This window comes from Limulus polyphemus, unplaced genomic scaffold, assembly GCF_000517525.1.
Source record: "Limulus polyphemus unplaced genomic scaffold, Limulus_polyphemus-2.1.2 Scaffold1143, whole genome shotgun sequence".
In the NCBI taxonomy this organism is placed as follows: Eukaryota; Metazoa; Arthropoda; class Merostomata; order Xiphosura; family Limulidae; genus Limulus; species Limulus polyphemus.
Genome location: NW_013666753.1, coordinates 59,303 through 76,512, shown reverse-complemented (window position 1 = coordinate 76,512; position 17,210 = coordinate 59,303). Strand labels below are relative to the sequence as shown.

The 17,210-nt window shown below is 29.3% G+C and overlaps 1 protein-coding gene across 1 annotated transcript in view; it reads left to right on the top strand.

Annotated features, from left to right (window-relative positions):
- LOC106462326 (pre-mRNA-splicing factor CWC22 homolog) overlaps nt 1-17,210 on the top strand; it is a gene marked incomplete at its 3' end in the record, with an annotated part of 71,349 nt that overhangs the window by 50,019 nt on the left and 4,120 nt on the right. Inside the window, exons 10-17 of the mRNA XM_022389550.1 lie at nt 1,338-1,400; nt 5,824-5,913; nt 7,854-7,993; nt 9,207-9,284; nt 10,339-10,491; nt 13,321-13,448; nt 14,975-15,076; nt 16,579-16,805. Coding sequence (XP_022245258.1) covers nt 1,338-1,400; nt 5,824-5,913; nt 7,854-7,993; nt 9,207-9,284; nt 10,339-10,491; nt 13,321-13,448; nt 14,975-15,076; nt 16,579-16,805 — 981 coding nt within the window. The remainder of the gene's footprint in view (nt 1-1,337; nt 1,401-5,823; nt 5,914-7,853; nt 7,994-9,206; nt 9,285-10,338; nt 10,492-13,320; nt 13,449-14,974; nt 15,077-16,578; nt 16,806-17,210) is intronic.

The following is a 17,210-nucleotide window of genomic DNA, read 5'->3' as shown; positions in this document are numbered from 1 at the left end:
ATCATGGGAACTTTAGAAGACATAGGTACACACCAAAGATTGAGGAACATTTCATAGTTTCTTTAGATGTTTGTTTCATTCCTGAAAATTTTGTTTGTGTGTGTGTGTGTATGTGTTATATCTATTTGAAAACTACAATAATTTTCTTCTATGATAAGACAGTATGTAAGTTTTAACAGGTAAGTTATGCAAGTACTGTAGGAAACAGGAAAATATTCCAATTACTCATTGTTATATATTGAATGTTTTTATGTTTATCATATTCAACAACTTTGTTTATAATTAATTGAAAATAAAATAAATGATAAACCAAGATTATTATTAGAAAAAAATCACTATACTTAACTTGATAAAGGTATTGGTGATGTTCATTTGAAATTTGAGGTTACAGACTAACTTTTGTCCATTCTTGCTGTGTTTTTTATGACTTACAACAATCATTGAAATAAAATATCAAAAGAAATATTGCAATCAATATAATCAAATATAAACTGGCTACCCAACAAAAAAAAAAAAAAAACACAAATGAAATAATAAGATATTTTTATTGTTCTTTCAAAAAAAGTTTTGGAAATTTCAAACTCTAAAAAATTATAGAAATGCCAATTCAAATCATGATTTAAAAACTGAAATAAGATACTGTTTAGTGAATTTTTATTAAATTTCATGTAATGTGGTTAAGTATCTCCAATAAATTGCAGGATATCAGTATTGCCCCCCTGGTCTTCAAAGGGTTAAACTAAAATATTTATGTGGATTAACTTTGATAGAAATAGTGTGTGAAGTGTAGTAGTAGAATAAGGAAAGTTTTGGTTTCTTTTTATAGATTGATGAAGTGATTCCTTACATTCTAAGTTTCTGTTTCTTTACTTCATGTGCTTTAAACCTGTTTTGTAACAATGTTTTGATAAACTCTTAATGTTTCATTAATAACATTATAAAAATTTCTTAGACTACTTAAATTCCAAGACTACTAAGGAGCTTTGATATCAAAAATACTGAAAAAAGTAGATTTAAACTTGATAGCACTTGAGTAATAGCCAAAAAAAAAATTGTTAATAACATGGGTACCCATCTGGTGATTCATTGTATTTTAATCGTCTCAGGTTTTAGTTTTTTGTGTATTGATTTCTAATTTTTTTTATGTACTCCATAGTTAGTTTGGTATATAGAATTGAGTTCATTAACTTACAAATTAACTTTGATTAGATTGATTTAATTGACTTATATTTGATCAGAAGCTACTAATAATTACAAGAAAATAAAAATTTTTTTTGTATATCTTTAGTACTGGGTTAAAATGTCATAATCTCATACTAGCTTGTTTTCTATTACAGATGTTTTTAAATTTGATCCTGAATATGAGGCAAATGAAGAAAAGTACAAAACAATAAAAATGAGTAAGTTGGCTTTCTATGTTTTTAAAAACAAATTAATCAGAAAAAAGAAATGCAAAGACAAAATAATAATTTTGAAATTGTCATGTGATTATTTATATTAGGTAGCAATTGTTAACGTGCAGGGGGGAAATTCTGCTGGTACTCACCAGTACTAAGTACCGGAACATGTTTTAAGGCAGTACTAATACCGCGACTTATTTGAGCTGCCTTGTTTTTTATGTTGATTTTTTTTTTCAAAATCATGTCTGCTTCACCCAGCTGACTACCCCTATTTTGAGAATTTCACCCCTGATTGAACTTTTTAATTATTTATAAAATATATTCCATTTTCATTTGTAAGTACTGTACTTAAGGACTTAATTTCTAATCAGAGTTTGATACCAAGTTAATAACTAATATGATAAAGATAATTTCATAATTAACTAAAATTTATTGTATGGAATTTGAATTTAAGGTATAGGGCTATAAGACTAAATTATCAATTACACCCAATATTTGAATTAGGTTACTGACTGGCAAACAAATGAAATGACTGCTATGTTTGAACATATTTTTGCCTGTTTGTATTCATTAATGTTACAAGCACACCTATTTTTCAAATCAATGTTGCTTCTAAGATGTGTACTTCTTGTATTTATGCTATTTTGATTGCCACTGACATAAAATAATCATTTGCTTGCGTACTAGTTCATGCAAAAACAACAGAAGTTTGCATTTTAATGTTTCTTGTTTGCCCACCCTTCAAAATGTGTTATGCATTATTTCGTAGGATAGATCACATTTGTAACCAAAAAATTCCAAACAATAATTAGCTCATTTGGATATGTAAAGGAATGTGATTTGCTGCATTATGATGTCATTTGATTTTGAGGGAGATTCCTTTAATATTATGGGATATCAATGATTGAAAATGGCAGAGGAAACAAAAGGTACGAAGACATTCAATAAGCTTTTAATTTTCAAAAAAATCACTATTTTGTCATCTAAATGATGAAAAAATAACAATAAATAAAGGAAAAAGGTGCAGAGGAGATGACTGCAATGTAAGTTTTGTCAGTGAATGCGTAGATATTTTCAGTACATTCACAAATGAAACAAATTGCAATGATTCAGTTTACTGTTTCTGCAAATGAAAGTTACTTGATCATGTTATGCATTTATGACTCGTGAAGTTGATACCTATTTCATTACATGGATGGCCCATTTACCTGCAATAATGGTGGATTTAGCCCCCTTGAGAAAAATCCTAGAAGCAACACTGAAAATAGTTATGCAGTTATGAGATGCTGATCTGTCTACCATAGTATATACTATATGTAGTGGTACAAGGTTCAAAATTACCCCAAAAAAATGACTTGCACTTGCCACAGGTAGAGATAGAATTTAACTTTTGCCAGAAAATTTTAACTTGCACTGACCTCATAGCTATAACTAACTTGCTCCAGGCCTAACAAACAAAACTTACATTAGGTCTTGTACTTTTTTTCTGAAAGAGTTAACCATTGGTGAAATTAGAAAACTAAGTGCTAATAGATCAGCAGTCTAAAAACAGGTAGGTAGGCTTGCCAAAAAATGGAGGAAAAAGTACATATCTTTGTAGGAAGAAAGTTTGGACCATATGAAGAATTAAAGACTACAAAGGTCTGGCATGGCTTGGTGGTTAGGGCACTTGACTTGTAATCTGCTGGTCATGGATTCGAATCACTGTGGCACTAAACATGCTTGCCGTTTCAGCCGTGGAGGTATTATAATGTGACGGTCAATCCCACTATTCATTGGTAAAAGAGTGGTCCAAGAGTTGGTGGTGATGACTAGCTGCCTTCCCTCTAGTCTTACACTGCTAAATTAGGGCCGGATAGTGCAGATAGCCCTCGTGTAGCTTTGCACGAAATTCAAAACCAAAGACTGCAATAGATTCTTTAATTAAAGAACTTTTTCATAGTTTTACAAAGATTGGTTCAGTGAGTACAGTACATACATATGGTTCAATCTCTTAGGTCAAATTTATTATTGATTTACTACTATTACTTGGTCATATTTACCTTACTTCCATTGTTATTGATCTTTTTTTCAACATGTTGGGTCTACTTTGACCTTGTATATGATGAAAGCCTGCTGTATATAAATTTTGTTTTATTTGCTCACATCGTATGAACCATCATGAAAACCCGTGTTAACGTGAAATGAAGTGTACAACCGATTGCTTATGTGAGTACTTACCAGTCAGATGAAGCTTCTCATACACTACTTCTTGCTCATTGTAAACAACAAATGGTGGTCAGTTTTGTGACTTGGCAGCTATATATTTATCATTTAGGGGAATTTTGTGAAAGCTCTTGACTAGAAGACTTACTGATGCACAATACAAATTGGTATTTCACTTGCTTCAAGTTGTATTCTACTTTTGAAAAACAAGAGCTATATAGGAGTAAGCAAAATCGTAAAAACTTCTGTAGCATTGGTCTAATATAAATACATTAAAAATAAGCAATAGTTTGATGTTTAATTTTGAGAGGATCTATTTCTAAGGTATTTGTCATATATTATTTTTATAAAAATATACAACTTAAGTTTTTACAACTGAATAAGGAAAATTGACTTCCGTTTAAGACAATCTTCAGCTTTTAAAAAAGTGAGGGATAGATTAATAGAAGAGAAAATTAATATTTTGTCTTGAAAAATTAATTTTTGAATAGTTTAAAAAACAAAAAAATATTTTCTGTTAATAATTTAGAAACTTTTATTTTGTATAGAATATGTAAATTGTTAATAAATTAGTATGTTCACCATTTAAGGTAACATGATTGGATTTAATGATATGTTTTTTAACTTTTGAAATAATTTCCACTTTTTATTTTTAATCTTTCAAATGGTAATAAAAAAAGCTTAATTTGTAAGTGTTCATATTTATATATATATTGGGAAAATATATATATGTCAAACACATACTCATCCTTAGTATTATTTCAAAGTTGTTTAATGAGGTTTCAAGATTAAACTTTTCCTCAGTCTTAGTTGTTTCTATAATATTAATATAGAATATTTTCACTGCATAAGTTATAACAATCTGTAGAAGTTCATATCTACAGCCTCTTGTGGTTCAGTGGTGAGTTCGAAGACTTGTGTGTTAATAGCCAGGTTTTGATACCATGATGGACAAAGAGCAGATATCCCATTGTTTAGCTTAGCACTTAAAAACAGTTACTAAGTATTTTAACAAACTGATTAAGAGTTTAATATTATTTTAAGTTTGTCTGTAAAATACCAGAGGTTCTTTTATATAACCAATTTTGTGTTGTAAGCTTTCATTAAAATGTTTGAGCATTGCAAAGAACTTTTGTTAGGGTTTTTTTTATATGTGTTTTATGTAAACTCGTTCAAAATCTGAAATTTTCAGATTGACCAATATGAAGCTCTTAACAACTAGAACATTGTATCACATAAATATAGTTAGTAAAATCACAAGGAAAAGATTGATTAATATAGAAATTGATTGAACTACTACCACTACTGTTTAATGGTAATGTTTTATTTTTTAAGCAACTTTTAGTACATAAGTGACAACATTAATTATTATATTTAAAAGTACTCTTTTTATCATAAATGTTAGGTCTATTTTTAAAACATAAAAACGTATTTAAATTTTTAGGCTGATGATAAACATTTATAATTTTGAAATTATAATGTTTTTTAAGCTTATACAACTCCCTGTCAATGTTCATATTTTACTTATATTAGGTATTAATTCCAAAGTCTATGTATTGACAAATGGTAATAACTTAGGTTTGTCATCATTATTGTTTTTTTCTGTTAGATTTTCAACAATCTTCTAGAATTGAATGTTCAAAAATGACCTCTGGAAAATTTCTTTGTAATAAATAGTTATTTTCAATCTTAAGTATATTTTTTGGTATCGCAAACAGTTAGACTAATTATTTTGGTCAAATTCAAAATAAAATTTAATCTTATATGTCTTAAAGTTCAAATGTTTGTGAAAATTCACATTTTTGTTGTTTTGATAGTGTTATCTTTAATTATAATATCTAAAAAGTTAGTGTGTGTGTGTGTGTGTGTGTGTGTTTATATGTATATCCTTTTTTCACATGTGAAATTTATGTAACCTCTTCAGAAGTTTTGATTGTATAAGAAAACAATCATTTAGATATCTGAATCAGTGTGATGCTATAAAATGTACAGTTTTTATACCTAGTTTTTCAATTATCAAAACATACATACTTGTTTCAAGAAATTCCATTCTTAATGTTGCTTTATGTGGGAACAGTTTTTGGCCTCAATGCTGTTCTTTTCTTTGACAATGAGTTAAACATATCAAGAATTGGTCTTTTGTTTTCTTGGAATATACACGTGTGTGTGTGTGTGCAATGTATAAGTTCTCATTGAAGTGTGCAATTCTCCACAATAGGTATCTTAGGAGAAAACGTTAGTGGGTCAGAAGATAGTGATTCTGGAAGTGAATCTGATGATGAGGATGAAGATGACGAAGAAAATGAAGGTATGCATTTGGAATAAATGTATTTAAAGTGTGATGAGTACAGTTTAAATGTACCATATATATTTTTTTCTCACCAATACTAGGGACAAAAGGCACTTTTTGTACGATATAAAAGCTAAGCCTTTGTAACAAAAAAAAATGTTGCCATGCATTTGTCTTAGGTGCTATGAAAATAGTTTTTTATTCAATGTAAGTGTTTTTCTGAATCATAAGTATGCATTGTATACAGATTTGAAAAAAATATTCATTGGTATGGTAAAAGATAGTGTTGTTTTGATAGTGTTATCTTTAATTATAATATCTAAAAAAATCTTCTAGAATTGAATGTTGTACTAAACTTATATATAGTGGAGTTGTTGTATCTGGTTTATGTAAATAAATATACCAGACTTAAATCCTATGAGCATGGGTATGCCAAAATGTATATGTCAGGACCCTCATATAAAGTTACATTCAAAGTTTAATTGACTGTGTTATCAATATATGTCAAATTTGGCATCGAGATGTTATCTCTAATTCAAGCCCCCATTGGCACAGCAGTATGTCTGCGGACTTACAATGCTAGAAACCGGGTTTTGATACCTGTGGTGGGCAGAGCACAGATAGCCCAATGTATAGCTTTGTGCTTAACTACAAATAAACAAAACTCTAATTCAAGTTTTAACATCATATAAGTTTTAATTTATTAACTTCAAAAGGAACTACTTAAATAAATCATCACATTTTTGTATCATGTGATACTTATTCTCTTTGAATTGTCCATTTTAGGTTTTCTTTCCACCCCAGTATTGGTCTTGAGAATTTGACACAAAGTACATATTTATAGTATAGATATTGCTAAGCAATAATGTAAATATATAGCCTCCAATGTTCTTGCTTTACAAAGCTATAAACAAAAAAGTCAATCCTATATTCCATACCTTTTCTATTACATCCTATCTTTCAAAAAATATCAATAATTCATAAATCACAAGATTGTCTGTTTCGTTTGAATCATCAAAGTTGGTAATTTGCCATCAGAACTTGATGGGTTTGGGCAAAGACTTTGATCTGAAATGTAGTTAAATTTTCTAATGTAATATAGTAAGTGATATGTTTGTGGAGAACCGACGTAGTTTAGATAATCATCATAACAAAATTATGAATAATACAGAGACTTGTTCTAACAAAATTATGAATAATACAGAGACTCGTTGTAACAAAATTATGAATAACACAGAGAATCGTTCTAACAAAATTATGAATAACACAGATACTCCTTATAACAAAATTATGAATAGCACAGAAACACATTAGGACAAAATTAGGAGTAGCACAGAATCAGGTTAGAACAAGATTATGAATACAACAGAACCATTATAACAAAGTTATGAATAGCACTGAAACACACAAGAAAATTATGAATAGCATGGAGACTTAAGATAACATTGAAAATGTGTATGAGACTGTAATGTCACTTTCTTTACAAAGTATATCTAAGTCAAGAATAATCATTTGAGGCACGTAAAATACTAAAGTATTATATAATGGACATTAGTCTAACATCTCTTTCAATAGAGAAGACTCTGAAATATTTATTTACGTAGAGAAGAATGTAGTAAATTTCCTAACAAAAGATACTACAATACATGATAGCTCAGAGATTGTTGTGATATCTCTTTCTATGCAGGAAATATGAAATACTTGGTCACTTAATTATCAATGTAATATTTCTATCTTCAAAAGATGACAAAATATTTGATATTTGATAGAGAAGAATATAATAATCCTTAGTTACAAAAAATAAAATGAGATTTATGATAGCTGTAATAAATATCAATCTAATGTAACCTCTCTTTCCTTACAAAATCTATTGATATCTAAGATCAGTATTTTCCATAAAGAAGATATGAATATGTTAAACAAAAAACAATCTATTAAACTTATTATTTTCATTTTAGAAGATACAGAAATTGTGGATAACACAGAGACAAATCTTATATCACTTCGTCGAACCATCTATCTATCCATTCAGTCCAGTTTAGACTTTGAAGAATGTGCTCATAAGCTACTAAAACTGGAGTTTAAACCAGGGCAAATAGTAAGTATGGCTTTCTTTAGTATCATTTTCTTCATAGGAAACCTTGAAGAAACAATAACAAAAATCATTTTCTTACTTTACATTTTTAGCTTCATCTCTCTTTTTTTTAGAATGTTCATGGATTAAGTACAGTTTTAATAATCCTAAATATTTTAAATCTCAATATATAAGTACTTTGTGTTAACCATGTGATTTTTGTTTAAGATAGTTACCTAACATTAGACAATCTTTTAGTCAGTTGCTTTTTTAATTTAACTGTAACTATAAGTAGGTAAGTTACATTCAGAGTTACACATATATTAAAATATTTTGTCTACCTGGAACAGGTGAAGTTTGTTAACTGTGTTAAATTATAAAAGATATAAATTTTGTTTTTGAAATATATTTAATGGTGTTGAATAATGTAATAGAGAAAACAACAACTATATTAACAGTTTTGTAATAAAAATATGATAGATTTTTGGTTGGTAGCAGAATGTACGAAAATATGTTTCTGTCAAAGTGCCTGTTGTGTATCAGTAATGTTTCACAGAATGATTTCTCTAAAGATTATATTTTGAAACTGATCAGTCTATTTTTTATTGAAAAATTAAGTGGGTTGAGACTGAAAATTATTGTATACTTTAAAGGTGTTATAACATAGTTGATAAAACATTATGGTTGTTTATATTACTTCTATTAAAGAAAAAAAGGAAAAAGATTGCTTGTTTAGTGACAATGCAAAGACACAAGGCTATCAAATTCAAAACAAACTGTGTTTTCCATACACAATGAAGGTACTACTGTACAAAAATACTGTTGAAATTTGGATGTAATGAGAAATATTTGTTTTAGATAGATGCTTTGCAACTTACCTTTAAAGTTCCATTTAATAGCCTAACACTAATGTTAATAGCTTATCAAACATTCCTCTGTAGGTATTCTTTTGAATTTTAGTAACCTCCAAACATAAATAGAATCTCTCATACTATTCATCTGCCCAGTGGCACAGCGGTATGTCTGTGGACTTACAATGTTAGAAACCGAGTTTCAATTGTGGATTGTTGTTTTAAACTTCCTGATATACAGGGACAAATCAAACTGAATAAAATTATTTTTGGCCTACTTTCACATAGCATGGGAGAAAAAAATAGTCTTAAAAATTTAGTTAATACAAAATCACTTTAGACTGAAAGTCATTTCATAATTTTATGGCAGTATTTTGTTTTAATAGGTGGAGTTGTGTCACATGATTCTGGATTGTTGTGCTCAGCGAAGAACTTATGAAAAGTTTTATGGTTTACTAGCACAGGTACTTGTAGAGCAGTTGTTTTCATAGGTTTACTATTTCATCTATGATAACCTATTTAATTTTTTAAATTACATTTGTGTGTTATAGTTAGTTACGTAAAAAAAATTATATGTACATATTTATGTATAACACATTTTCAGAAATTTCCATAACCTTAAGATTAGGATGTTGTTATATAATAATGATAATCATAGTTTATATAATTTTCAAACTTATATTTGTATTTCATTGCATTTACATTTGCAAGATGAAGCTTTTGGGAAAAGAAGTAACTGAATCTTTTAAAAGAACAATTGTGCCTTAAAAGATTGCATTAAACAATTAATAATGCTCGTTATTTTTGAAACAAGTATTTGACTCATCAAAAATGTTTGAAGTTCCCATACTTTTTATTCTTTTTATAATGACAGAGATGTGATTTCTTGTTTTTTTAACAGAAATTTAATTATTTTCCTCATTGAATCACACAGAAACCTCTTAAATAAATCATGTTTTGTATGAATTTGAAATGCTTAAATGTATAGTGTTAAAACATCTATTGTATGGAATATGTTATAGCGAAAGATGTGTTTTATGATTGTGTGTTAGTTGCTGAAATGTAATGTATGATGGTGTATGAAACATTTGTCATGGTAATGATGTAATGTTGAAACAGTTTATCTCAAAGGTGTTATGCTGAAACTTGGAATACAAATACGCAATTATAGAATACACTATAACTTGTAATTCTCAAACATGTATTACAAAGTTAGTGTTCAAACTCCTTGTAAAATACACTTTTATTTCTGTAAAAAAAAATGTTTTATAAAATTATGTAAATTTTAACCCCAAGGCTGTGTAATTCTGGTAGATTTGGTTATTCATTATGTATGAATCTTTTTTCTGGACAAAATTTCCTTAGTTTAAGTTCATTAATAATTAAAATATTTGTAGTTTTATTTGAAATGAAACAGAAGAACTCAATATTGAAGTAAAGAGCACAGCATGAAAATAATTATATATAAATTGTAAGCAAATATAATCTTTTCTTTCAATGCTATTTTATCCTCGACAGCGTTTCTGCCAACTAAATAAAACTTATGTGGAACCAATGGAGGAAATTTTCAGAGGCACGTACGATACAATCCACAGATTTGAAACCAACAAGCTCAGAAATGTTGCCAAGTTTTTTGCTCATTTATTATATACAGATGCAATAAATTGGACGGTAAGAATGTGTAGATTATTTGTAATCTGTACCTAATTTCACTGTGAAGTTTGTATTGCTTTTTTTTTCTTGTTTACCTGTAAGTATAGTTATTTGTTACTTAATGTTGATTTTCTTTTCTTTTTTCATGAGTCCATTAATCTCTGAAAATGTAATTTTAATTTGATGTAAGATATATATTGTTAAATGTTTAACCTTTAACTAAATTGTAAGTTTATAAAGTAATATCAGAACTTATAGGTCCATTAGTTAGGTAGCAGTAAGTTTACGACTTACAATGCTAAAATCCAGGGTTTGATTACTTACATTAGACAGAGCGTACATAGGCTGTTGTTTAGCTTGCACTAAAATAAATGGACAATGTATGGAAATGGTATTTAGTATAGACAAATATTTTTGTAGTATGTAAATATGGCCATTTAATAAAGCTTAAAACACTGAATAGAACAGGTGTACTCAAAGTGCTTACAATTTAAAGCATAAGTTTAAACATAAGCCTTTAAACTTGGTGTTCATATACTATAGCTAATATTTTTCATAGAATTCTGAATGTCACTTTTTGCTTAGTACTGAGAGTGAAGGCTATGTTGTTTCATTCTGGACACAAGGTTCTTTTGCTTTTGAGGGATGTGGTCTTCTATGACACCACTAATCCCCCTCAGTCTTGCACACAAGTTCTCCCTTCATTGGGCTCTGCATGATCAATGGAACTTTGCTTGGGATCCCTTGGATGCTCCCATAACACTTCCTCCTTCCCTTGCAGACGATCTCTTTTGGTGGTTGGACAAGGTGTTCCGCTTCTTCCTTGTCTGGAATCACATCTGTTTATGGATGCATTCCTTCAGGGCTGGGGTGTGTTGGTCGATCACCAGGAGGCTTTGGGTCATTAGTCTGTTGACAAATGGTCTTTACATATCAACATCCTAGAGCTCCTAGCCATTCGTCGGGCTTTGGATCACTTTCTTCCCATTGCCAGACATTATCTGGTAATGATCCATTCTGACAATTCATTGGTGGTGGCTTATATCAATCATCAAGGCAGCACCCAGTTGAGATCCTCTGAAGTGCAATTTTATAACCTGTGTCACTGTATTTTATGAAACATTTCAATATTAATGTTTAAAATCTTAATTTGTTGACTTTTGTATGGCTTTCCATGTAATTGTGCCTAGTGATATTTTTAATTCATTAGCAAAGTTTAATTAGAACATGGAAATCGTCATAAACATAGAATTGTATTAAATGTACTGATTGACATTGAAATAGTATTGAATTTTAATATTTCTTGCCATTTTTTTTCAATTTGTTTAAATACAGTTCTCCAAAATTGTACTGCAAAAAATTTATTAATTTTTCTCATCAACTTAATTTTTTTTTCTTTTTGGTTCACTATTTACATGAGTAATTGTTGAAAGTATATTTCCCTACAAAGAATAAATCTAACATTTACATGTTGCACTTGTTGTTAACTGTTGTTATAAGTGAAGTAACTCAACTGATATGATGTTACTTCCAGGACAAAAATAAATGTTTCATGGAAATTCCATTGAGTTTTAGCAGTACATTTATATTTAAAATAAAATAAGACCATCTTATATTCATATTACTTTACACAATCACACTGTCATGTTCCTGCTGTAAGTCTTGTATAATAAACAGCAGTAAATATGGGAACAGAACTTTGACATATGACTACTGTGTTCCTCCATCCAGCAGCCAATATTTAATGATCTTGCCTTTCCTCCTATTTAAATAATATTTGAGAGAAATAGTTAACCAATTACAAGAAAGTTTGAGACTGTGTGAAGTTTATTGTATCACAATATTAGTGATTTTAAATATTAGCTTTTTATTCAAATAAACCAACATCAAAGTAAAATTGGTGTAAAAAAATTGTAACAATCCCACATGAAAATTGAGATTTTATATTACTTATTAAAAAGTTGTTTTATTGGTCTGTATCCCATTTGTCTATGTCTGTGAACTTAAAACTTGTTCATACAATTTTTATTAAGATTTCCACCAAACTTGACAGGAAAGAAACAAATGTTTTATGCTGTGTTAAACCTATTTATAATAAAAGTCTAGTGAAAAAGTATTTTATTTTTCATTTATATTAAATGTACAGATAAGTAACTGATGGTGTGAAAGTGGCATGTAAAAAATATATATATATTAATGAAAATGGCATGGAATTTAGAATTTGCTGATGTAGTAAGTTCATGTGTTACTGTAATTCAACAAAATATTTGAGTGTATCTGTCTAAATTTAAGTAACCTATGAGAAGAATCATCTGTTTAATCTTATTATTTATGAAGTATAGTAGCTTGGTTTTTGGTAACTGTAAAAGAAAAGATATCTTTCTTGTACCTTTTATTTTGTGTGAAACTTTTATTATATTATTTGGCTTTGAATGTTGCATATGAAGTTATTTTCGTACTTATATCAGTTCACAAGACACCTAATCACAAATTCAAGTTAGAGTTTTGTTTATTATACAATATAGAATTTAAGTTGTTTATCATTGGCACACACACCTGAGGATTTTATTGCCATGTAACTTAAACTCGATGGATTTTTTAATCATTTAAGTGAATATAAGATATTGAATATCTATTGTCTCTTTATTTATATATAGTTTAGTTATTCAATATCTGATAAAAGATATATATATATATATATATCAAAAACAAGACTGGAAGTTTCATGTTTTTACAAACCAACAAATGAATATTTAATGGACTTCTTATTGTGTGAAAGATGCTGTTAAACTTTCAGAATAATTTATTAAAACTTAAGGAAATTTAACATTATCATGGTTCTTTAAGGTACTATCACATATTCGACTGAATGAAGAGGACACTACATCATCAAGTCGAATCTTTATCAAGATCCTTTTTCAGGAACTTGGTGAATTCATGGGATTGCCAAAACTAAATGAAAGAGTGAAAGATGCGTAAGTTTCAGGTGTTTTTTTTCCATTATGAAATTAAAATAGGATTTATTTATGTTTTTGTTTCATATTAATGTATTTTATTTAACCCTGTGTTCATGGGTGAAGATCAAAGTGCACATTCCGTGACATTTTACAGAGTACCATCCAACATGGCATTATGTATGTGATGTCACAGCTATCAACTATTTATTTTAACCTGCACTGCTGATTTAGCAACAATTCATGATAGAGGAGAGTAATACCAGATAAAATGCACAGGGATACTGAAAAAACTGTAGGTATGCATTTTGGAGGTTATAGAGTTTATTGCAAGTGAGTATTCAAACTGTGCAATGGACAAAAGGATATTTATACATCACAAAAACATAACCTTGTATTTCAACTTGTCCAAATCTGAGTCAGACTGACGTCATTAATTCACAGACATATCTTGAGTGCAAAATCTTTGGGTATCTTATGTCTAAATAGCTTTGAATATTGAACTTATATGCATACTTCTATATACAAAACTCTTCCTCACAATGTCAATATTTTTATTTCTCTGTTATCTCCCTTTTGCCTTTTATTTTCTGTAAAATGTTAACTCAGAATATATTATTTGGCTTTGAATACTGAACTTATTTGCATATTTATATCAATACACAAAACTCTTCATCACAGTTTCAAGATCTTTACCTCTACCACCTAAGGTGGATGGAGGTCATGTTTTCATCCCTGTCTATGTGTGTGTGTTTGTCAGCAAGATCTCTTGAGAATGGATTTTGGTAAAAGTTGGTATACATTTGGACTATGACCCAACTTATAGGGGATTAGCTTTTGGAGGGTCAAGGTCAAAGGTCAGTGTCACAGAAAAGTCACAAAAATACAAAAACATTTCCATCTGTTAACAAGAGGACCGATTTTTCACACCGTTTTTACTTTATAACTCAGTCAAAAATGATCTAATTTTAATGAAACTTGGTGAACATATTTAGATTATTATTCCTCATTGCCTTGCTAAAAATGGTCCATGTCTGTTGATAATGACAGACATACAAACAAATTTTGTATTTTTTGAGAGCCAAATATGATCAATGCTGTGGGGCAGAGGTATGTGCTCTACTGAGTGCTCCTCAAGTTTTGTCTCTTATCCATTGTTCAATAACTTACGTGCATGGAAAGGAAATCCAAATAACAGTTGTATAATGTTTTAGTCATTGTGGTAATGTGCATTAAAACATTAAATCAGGCAAATTTCACATTGAAGTACATGCTGATTAGCTCTGTCTCATTAAGTTATAGCAGTGGTGTAATTAGAACTAAGCCAATAAATATCTGTATCTCAGCACGAAGGTTGCCCAAATTCATACAGTGCATTTTTTTAGATTATGTAATTTTTTTAAAGGTGATTATCCAGTTGAAATTTTTTTTATAAGTATTTTTCTCTTGAAATAACATTTCTGATAGTTTTGTGGATAATTTTTTTAATGTTCAAGTTTAATTCATTAATTTGTTCTTTAAAATTAGGGTTTTTTTTCATTACACAGGACTCTACAAGAAGCTTTTGATGGAGTATTTCCTAGAGATAATCCTAGAAATACAAGATTTGCTATTAATTTCTTTACTTCGATTGGATTAGGAGGCCTGACGTAAGTCATATTTTGTTAAGACCTAATTAGAAAAGCAGGTCTCAATAACTTATAAAAGTAAAAAGAAAATTCAGAAAGAGCAGTTAAATAAAATAAAGTTAGTATACATTGTTAAGATATTCAATGATGACTCTCTACCTAAAATTTTCTTTTCCATTTCAACTTATTATGAGTTGTGTTTAAGCAAAACTATTTATTATGCATTTGATTTTTAAAAATTTTTTCCCATCAGAAAACAGATTTTTATTTTAGATATGCATACAGCTATGAAATTTAGTTTAACATTATTTTTCTGAACCAAAGAAATGAGATTTTCAGAAAACTGATTTGTTTGAGACTTGTATTGACAGTATACAGGTATGTGTGTTAATCTCACTTTTGCATATTTTGGAATCAAACTCAGCATTTCTTCCATGTCAAGTGAGTTCTCTACCAACTGACCTAACATGGTTAACCTTTCTTCTGCTAGTAAGGCACTGTTTGACATCTCAAACTACCATATTTGTTTCATCTCTCATAAAGTGCCAATCCTTAAGAGTAACATCAAAGATGTGGGATGGACACTAATTGGGTTCCAATATTTTTTTGGTAATTTAACTTTTTACATGGCCTCAGATTAAATCTACCAACTGAGCTAAAGGGTTAACTCCCTAGCATGTGCTAATAAGGCAGTTTTTAACAATGTGGGAAACCACATGAGGTTAAAATGAGTTCCTTTGAAAAAGTGGATACCAACAGGTATTTTAAGCTTGTTCTAACAGGTGCATAACTTTAACTACTAAATGGAGTTTATTATGACTTTCGATTATTGAAAAAATGTGTAGAATGTGCTGGACCAAGCAAGCTCGAGGCCTCAAATTCAGAGTAATAAGATCTCGCAGTCCTCTAATAGTTGAGGGTTTAGAGCTGAAATTGGATACATGTTATTTTAAGGGATTAACTAACTGAGATAGTAAATTAACCTTTTTTTATTATTTTATTTGTTTGGACTAAAACAAGGCTCAGAAAATCACGAGACAACAATTAGTTGTTTATCTTACTAGTGCTTAAGAACTGTGCTAAATGTGATAAAGACTTTAATACTTCATGGAATTTACTTTTCAATGATTTTAACCATGTAAAATTATTAATCTTGCTTACCATGTAGAAGTGGAATTATTTTCTTTCAGTCAATGTTACAAGGATCTTTTGGATCATAGTAACACGACTTAGTGATTCAAACTAATCATACTAAGTTATTAAATGGCATAAACTTCAAGTTTATTGGAAGTACGAAGTATATAAGTACATTATGTTGATCTGGCATCTTCAGTTGTTCATTCAATATTTTTTTGGGTTACCTCACTATATCTTCCTGATGATGTGTTTTTTGAAATGAAACAAATGTCTTTAGCTTTGTATTAGATATGAGCAGTCTTAGTTGTTTAAAAGAAAAAAATAATCCGTTATACGTATAACAACATTCTACAAGGCTTGTACTATGATTTTTTTTGGTGGAGTAGTGATGACCTGAGAGAACATCTGAAAAACATGCCCAAAACTTCAGTTGTGCCAGCCCCACAAGCTTCAGGTGAAAAGGAAGGAAGCAGTAGTAGTGGTGACACTAAAAGCTTGTCAAGTTCATCCTCTGACTCTGAGGAAAGCAGTTCATCATCAGAATCTGGTGAAGTGTCATCAGGATCAGAAAGTGATGCAGAAGCTAGCAGCAGTGACAGTTCTTCAGAATCAGGTATATTTCAAAGTATGTTCATTGTGAGGAATACTCTGTGGTTTTTAATGTTCTAGACATTATAAAGTCTGTGTATGTTCTCCAATTTGTGAAAGTGACATAAAGAATTAAAAGTAATTTCAAAAATTTACAAATGCAGCTACAGTATAGACAAGTTCTTAGGAAAATATTGTTTGCGTAAATTGTGAAACAAATATTACACTGTTTTAAATAAGATTTTTTTTACTGTAGCTTATTTTTTTGTCAGTACTTCTGTGATATGAATTAATTTATAAAAGGTTGTTTATATTGAATTTGTATTCAAAACAGTTAGAAATATCTTCTGTACATTAATTAATAAAACATTAGCACACATGTAACCTTAACTTGTGAAGCAAGCAGAGGACTTACTGGTACCTTAGAAAT